This window comes from Octopus sinensis, unplaced genomic scaffold (assembly GCF_006345805.1).
Source record: "Octopus sinensis unplaced genomic scaffold, ASM634580v1 Contig15209, whole genome shotgun sequence".
NCBI classification, from domain to species: Eukaryota; Metazoa; Mollusca; class Cephalopoda; order Octopoda; family Octopodidae; genus Octopus; species Octopus sinensis.
The window spans coordinates 62,501-70,000 of record NW_021833603.1 but is presented as its reverse complement, the minus strand read 5'-3'; the positions used below and the strand labels follow the sequence as shown (position 1 = coordinate 70,000).

At 37.9% G+C, this 7,500-nt stretch overlaps 1 protein-coding gene across 3 annotated transcripts in view; it reads right to left on the bottom strand.

Moving 5' to 3' along the window:
* The window catches only part of LOC115230293, a 22,416-nt gene that overhangs the window by 619 nt on the left and 14,297 nt on the right, over nucleotides 1–7,500 (bottom strand). For 2 of the 3 annotated variants that reach the window (XM_036499595.1, XM_029800494.2), the window contains 3 exons: nucleotides 4,601–4,635; nucleotides 3,075–3,128; nucleotides 1,731–1,778 (listed from right to left, as the gene is read on the bottom strand). In XM_036499595.1, the coding sequence (XP_036355488.1) occupies nucleotides 1,731–1,778; nucleotides 3,075–3,128; nucleotides 4,601–4,635 (137 nt within the window). The remainder of the gene's footprint in view (nucleotides 1–1,730; nucleotides 1,779–3,074; nucleotides 3,129–4,600; nucleotides 4,636–7,500) is intronic. The other variant, XM_029800495.2, reaches the window with a different exon arrangement.

Here is a 7,500-nt window from a genome sequence, read left to right as displayed (position 1 = left end):
GCTCATGGGCCCGGTTTCCCGGTTTCTATGGCGTATATGTTCCCTAGCTGGACGGGACGCTAGTCCATCGCAGCTTTACTGAGTGGACTGGAGCAACGTGAAATGAAGTGTTTTGCTCAAGAACACAACGCGTCGCCCGGTCCAGGAATCGAAACCACAATCTTACAATCATGATGCTGACACCCTAACCACTGAGCCACGTGCCTACACGATATCCTTCAATAATGTATTATCATTTCTCTCGTTATTTTTATTGTTTTACCCGAAATTTCTTTCCATTGTGGTTAGAGTTTTTCAAAACTATAAAGGACAACCATTGGATAATTTTGCGTTATCTCTCTTAGGCACTTTTTTTGGGGAAAATTTCAAACATTTAGCGACAAACCTATCGCTTATTGACAAAATATTTTCATCGACTCATCTCCGTTGTGGCAGCCGTAAGTCATCCAGTATTCATGAGAATCGGTTTCTTAGAATCGGTTCCTTAGAAGATGTCCTTGTTTGCACAACCACACACTATACTATGAAGTGTACAACAGTATGGATACAGGATTGAATCACACTCTCTCTCCCTCTTTCTGTCTGTCTCTATCTGTCTGTCTGTCGGTCTCTCTAAATATAAATATCATTATATATATATCTAATTTGGATAAAATTTTTCGTAAAAAATTCTATTAATGGCCAGCATGTTAAAAATATCTTTAGAGGTTAAATTTATAAACAACTTATAAACAAAGGCAAAAGAAAAAAATTCCAATGCCTAATATGCTGAAAATAAACAAATCGTCAATAACCATATGATTCATATAATTATATGGTTATTGGTTATTCATATAATTATATGGTTATATGGTTATTGTACCTTCTCGCATTGTTCTGGCTTTACACATACACAAAAACACGCGCGCGCACACACGCACACACACGCATATTCTATCTTCTCCAACTCCTCTTGCTCCTGCTCTGCTTCTTCCTTCTTCCCCATTCCTCCTCCTCCTCTTACCTCTCTTCCTCTTCTTCCTCTACACAATTTTGTGCAATGTGTTTCAGCCAATCATATCAATGTGGTTGAGTGGCTTTTGTCTTCTAATAAGATGCGGAAGCGGAAGTCAAACAAAATATAAGATCCGACATAACCAGGTATTGGTGATGCGCAAGGGTCAAGCCTGACCCGACCGTAACGAGGTTGTGACAAGGTTTGGCAATCAAGTACTTCAAATTCGACAAGGGTGGCCACGTTCAGGTCGCTTACAGCAGACAAGCTGCTAACTTTCGTCTTTTATCATTTACTAGTTCCGGTTCACTGCCTTGAAGTGTCTCTACTCGAACAAATCGATCTCCTTTTCTGTGTTTCATTTTGCTGTCTAGTATATATTCTGCTGGTCTCCGTTGTCGAACCACTAAGTTACAGGTATGTAAATAAAGCAACACAAGCCCAAAGACGCATATATGCATACATGCATACACATATACATACACAAACACAGACACACACGCATATATATATATATATATATATATATATATATGTGTGTGTGTGTGTGTGTGTGTGTATAGGAGGAAGAGTAGGAGGAAGAAGGACAGGAGGAAGTTTAGGGGGAAGATGGAGAGAACGAAGGGGAGAATGAAGAAGGAGGAAAAAAATGAAGAGGAGGGAGAAGAGAAGAAAATAGGAGTGGAGGTGGCGGCTGAAGAAAACACGAAACAATATCCAAGAATGTTGTGCTTACTTTTTGGTAATTAAAATTTCGTGAGTTTCTGGCTCTTATTTCTGGAATCTGAAACAGAAACAACAAACCAAAATTATTTGAAAATTTTTTTTTTATGATGTAAAAGCAAATATCTTTTAATTAACAATTTCTTTAATTATAATTGAAAAAGCAAACGGATCGGGTGTCAGCTTCATCGAAGAAGCATTTTATTTGTTCGATTCATACTCTTAATTCCGGGACACAGGGTGTCCAAGAATGATCTATTTTAATGAAATCGGAATTATATAATTTCAATGAAATTAGGCAAATTTTAAAACAATTGATACAATTTTATGCGTATTACTTTATTGTGAACTGATAAGAAGTGGAGGCACAATGGCCCAGTGGTCAGGGCAGCGGACTCGCGGTCGTAGGATCGCTGTTTCGATTCCCAGTGTTTATTGAGCCAAAAAAACACGTATGGTTCCACGATCTCCGGCAGAGGGTGATGGCGAACCCTGCTGTACTCTTTCACCACAACTTTCTCTCACTCTTTCTTCCTCTTTCTGTTGTGCCTGTATTTCAAAGGGACAGCCTTGTCACACTCTGTGTCACGCTGAATCTTCCCGAGAATTACGTTAAGGGTACACGAGCAGGCAGTTCCGTTGATCGTATCAACTGGAACTCTCGTCGCCGTAACCGACGGAGTGCCACTTATAAGATAAGAATATAATCATTAAAATGATTATATTAGTGGTCTAGCACATAAAAATGACCTTATAGGTAACATTAATTTATTTACGTATATAATTTTTAAAATACACTTTTAGTTAAGGGCAACTGGAAATGACCAGCGTCTATGCTAGAAGTAGATTTCAAATATTTACAATCCGCTCTAAATTAAGTTCTCTATATGCAACCCATTATGATACTAAAGCAAATCTCTCTATATATAAAGCTGAAGTTGTCTGTGTATGGCAGGTTTGGTAGCCTTCAACTAACACTATCTCCTCCGAGACGCTGCGGCGCAAGTTGACCAAAAGAAGAAGAAGAAGAAGAAGAAGAAGAAGAAGAAGAAGAAGAAGAAGAACAAGAAGAACAAGAAGAACAAGAAGAAGAAGAAGAAGAAGAACAAGAAGAAGAACAAGAAGAAGAACAAGAACAAGAAGAAGAAGAAGAAGAAGAAGAAGAAGAAAAGAAGAAGAAGAAGAAGAAGAAGAAGAAGAAGAAGAAGAAGAAGAAGAACAAGAAGAACAAGAAGAACAAGAAGAAGGGGAAGGGGAAGGAGAAGGAAGAAGAGAAGGAATTGAGGAAGAGGAAGGAGTGGAGGATGTGGTGGCTGAAGGAAACACAAATCAAAATATCCGAGGATGCTGTACTTACTCCTCGGTAATCAATATTTTGTCTCATTTCAGCTCGCTTTCTTGAATGTGGTTCCTGAAAGCGAATGATTTGAAATTTTTTTGTGTTCTTTATTTATGATGAAAAGGAAAATGTTCTTTAATTAACGATTTGACAAATTATAATTAAAAGAAAACTAAGTGGATCAGGTGTCGGTTTTGTCAGGTAAGCATTTCATTTACATTATTTACATTTGATGAAACATCCGTCAAATGTAAATAATGTACATAATTCCTCATCTCTTAAATATACGTGATTAATATAAATAAAAGGGAGCTTTTAGAAAAATTCTCCGATTTCATTAAAATAGATTGTTAATTGTAGGACACCCTGTATATTTACTGAGTATACATCAAGAAAAATGAGTGTACATTAGGCGTTTTTATTCTCCTTGTGTACTGGAATGTCTTTTATCTTTTTATTTTTTGATTACGTCACCTGACTGCGGCCATGCTGAGGCACCATCATAATGGATGTTAGTCGAACAAATCGTCCCCAGGATTTATATTTTTAAAGCATACTACTAATTCTATCGGTCTCTTTCGCAGAACCGCTAGGTTACAAGAGCGTAAACACTCTAACATCAGTTTTTAAGTGATGCTGTGTCGGACAACCACAGACACACACACATACACACATACACACACACACATTTTTATATATGTATAACAAGGGCTTCTTTTAGTTTCTGTCTACCGAATCCACTCACAAACATTTGGTCGACCCAAGAACATGGTAGAATCACTTGCCCAAGGTTCCATACAGCGGAACTAAATCCGAAACCATGTGGTAGAGAGGCAAGCTTCTTACCAGACAGCCACTCCTGCGATACATTGTATAATGTATTCAAATGTATATAATATTTTGGAGGAATAAAAAATAAAGACGGGATGAAAATGACGGGCAAGACTTGGGTCGCACGATGGGGATTAAAACAACAACAACAAGAAGAAAACAAACAAGAGAATGTGTAACACTTTGTGAAACATGGTGGAACATTTGTCACACAACTGTTTTAAAGAATACATAATCTCTCTATATATAAAGCTGAAGTTGTCTGTGTATGGCAGGTTTGGTAGCCTTCAACTAACACTATCTCCTCCGAGACCTTGCGGCGCAAGTTGACCAAAATTGAAAGTATGATAGAAGAAGGCTTGCTCTTCCTTCCATAGAAGAAAAAATTCAAATCGGACTATGTTAACACCAAAAGTTATTTGCATTAAAAAGGTGCTTTTTTTTCTATGAAAATCCCTATTTTTTACGATATTTTTATTCAACCAAAATGTTCACTTAAAGAGAATAACAAGCTACATAATTCAAAATTTTTACTTTTCAAAAATTCCAATTCTAAAGGGTCGAAACAAACCCGAACAACGCTGGGCGATACTGCTAGTAGTATATAAAGGAGGGACACGGGTGAAAGAAACAGATAAATAATAGAATATGTAGTGCTGTTGTAACAATTGATATAATGCATAAATGAATGTGTAAGATTGAAAGATACTTACTGGGTTTTGAGGTGGTCGCATGTAAATTCGTTGCTCTAAAAAAGACAAGAAGAATTTATTGATGAGGACGAAAAAGGTAATTATGCCCATAATTCGGTTTTCGTGCCTACCTTCACCTATGTTTATCAATGTAGTGAGACCAAAATGGAATTGCTCTGTGAGGTCTATGGAGTAGAGACACTCGATAAGGTGGATAGCTCGGAGATTAATGAGTCCTTCCAGGCCGACCGCTACTTTTCCACGTTGAAAGGTCACTGTTCTGGTACTACAGATATGTGATAAGAATGTCGCAGGAAAGGCGGCGAGCTGGCAGAAACGTTAGCACGCCGGGCGAAATGCATAGCCGTATTTCGTCTGCCGTGACGTTCTGAGTTCAAATTCCGCCGAGGTCGACTTTGCCTTTCATCCTTTCGGGGGCGATTAACTAAGTACCAGTTACGCACTGGGGTTGATATAATCGACTTAATCCGTTTGTCTGTCCTTGTTTGTCCTCTCTGTGTTTAGCCCCTTGTGGGTAATAAAGAAATAGGTATTTCGTCCTCTGTTACGTTCTGGGTCCAAATTCCGCCGAGGTCGACTTTGTCTTTCATCCTTTCGGGGTCGATAAATTAAGTACCAGTTACGCACTTGGGTCAACGTAATCGACTTAATCCCTTTGTCTGTCCTTGTTTGTTCCCTCTATATTTATCCTCTTGTGGGCAATAATGAAATAAGAAGGTTGCAGGAAAGAATCGCAAGACGGATTTTTCAAACCGAGCGAACCGGCACGAAACATAAGAGTAGACCATGACCAAGATAGTTAGATAATACTTTCCAACGGGAAAGTCTAACGCGGGTTGTTTCTGATAGGGCTTTATGGGGGAGGTGCCTGAAAATTCTATCTTCACGACTATCCTACGTATAGTGGAAGAGATGGATGGGTAGATATATTTTATAATTGATTGACTTGAGGTCATTAAATAAACAGGATCTGGCTAAAAGCATTCAGATGATAAGAAACTAACTAGAGATAATATGTTTCTTTTTAACGATTAGTCAGAAGCGAGAAGCACCTGAAAAGGGCCTCTGAGAAGGCACAAACTATGACCTTTTAAAAGGTCTTCGAGACTGATGGCAAAGAGGGAAGAAACTATCCCCAAAATGGTGTCCTAGTCTTAATGATTGTAACAGAGCAGATTCCTCTCCTATTGACATCCAAGAGCCAGGCAGTGACCCTTGGATGCTGTGGAGGGATTTGAACTCATAAAGCATAGAGATGGAACATTTATAACAAAACTTTCTTCACGGGAAAAGACAGTGTTCAAGGCTTTTTACAGGAGCTTCGAGACTGATGGGAGAAAAAAATGGGAAAGATGGACTCTTCAAACTGGGAACCTGACTTGAATGCTTGCAATAGAGTACAAATCCATTCGGCTAAGGTTTCAGACTGGTACTTTGTACTTTACTTCATCAACGTTGAAAAAGTAAAAAGTGAAGGTGATCTCAGCAGAATTTGAGAAGGCAAGGAGCCAAAATAAAAATATGGGAAAACATTTTCTCCGATGCCACACCGACTCTACTAAGAGGTAGCGGTATATACCTGCATAAGTTAATTTTAGCTAATTACATAAGAAGAATCTCTGTATGGTAGGGTACCCTCTGGGACCCGGGAAATACGATTTTGCAATTTCCTGCTCATCAATCTACACAAATTATTTGTTTACAGTGATTAAATGATCGTGCTGCACATTACCTCATGCCTTCCCTCAAGTCGTCATTATCTGTACAGATGCTTCATGACAGATGCGAAAGTGATCACAAAGCAACATATAATGAAGTGTTTTGCTCACGATCACAATGCGCCAGCCCAGGAATTGAGCTCACGATATCGCGATTGTTAGCACAACACTCTAACCACCAGATCATGCGCATTCATATAAAATTAAATTGTCTATAGTAAGCTCATATGAACCATGAGAACCCTTTAGAGAATATATATAAGGAAATATATAAGAGCCAAGGGCTTTTGTAGAGTTAAAATTTTTTAGATGCGACCCTCCTGGCTAATATTTATCATAACTAGGTATCCCGACCAAACATCATCTTTAGTAGGCCATCATTATTAACCTAATCATTTCAGGAACGCTCGTTGTAAGAGCAAATAACTCTGCTGTTGGGAATTCTTTGTTATTTCCCATGTTTTTTTATAATTTCCGTAATCAGATGTATAAAACCTATTTTGGCGAGGAGCAGGGAAAAGACATAAAAATAAAAAAAAGAAATGCTCAAAACTGTATTGAAGACCAGAATGAAAAGATTCATAATTTTATTGTTCTCTTCACTAGAACATCATTTTTTCTTAAATTATACGCTTTTTTCCTAAATTATAGTATCTTATTTAATGTTTATCTTATATCTTACATCCACCAGATAATTTCTAAGTATGTTTTAAATATAAAATTAGTAACAGCAACATTTCCAACCAAGTTTCGTTGAATTCCATTTTAAAGGTTCTTGTAGCAAGCATCGTCTGTTTGGTTTATCAGGGGAGGAAGACATAAACATCCCTAATATCAGATATTTTGGTGTTTTGGTGCTTTCCCGAGTTAAATGTGACGATAATCATTACTTTTCCGTATAGGTGCTGCTTTCGTCTCTTATAGAGATTTTCTTAACGAGCTAGTTTTTTTACTACAAAATCACTGACTGTATATCAGTTAATTTCTAATATATTGCAAGCTGGGGTAAACTACTACTATGTCCTGAAAACTGGACTCTCTTACCTTTCACAAGAGATAACACAGGTGGTAGTTTCCCATATATTTGCATTTTGGTTGGATGGCGCTTCCACGAGAGATTTTGAGCTCTCATAAGGAGGCGAGTGTAGGTTCCATCCAATCGCCTCTCAAGCTTCTTTGATA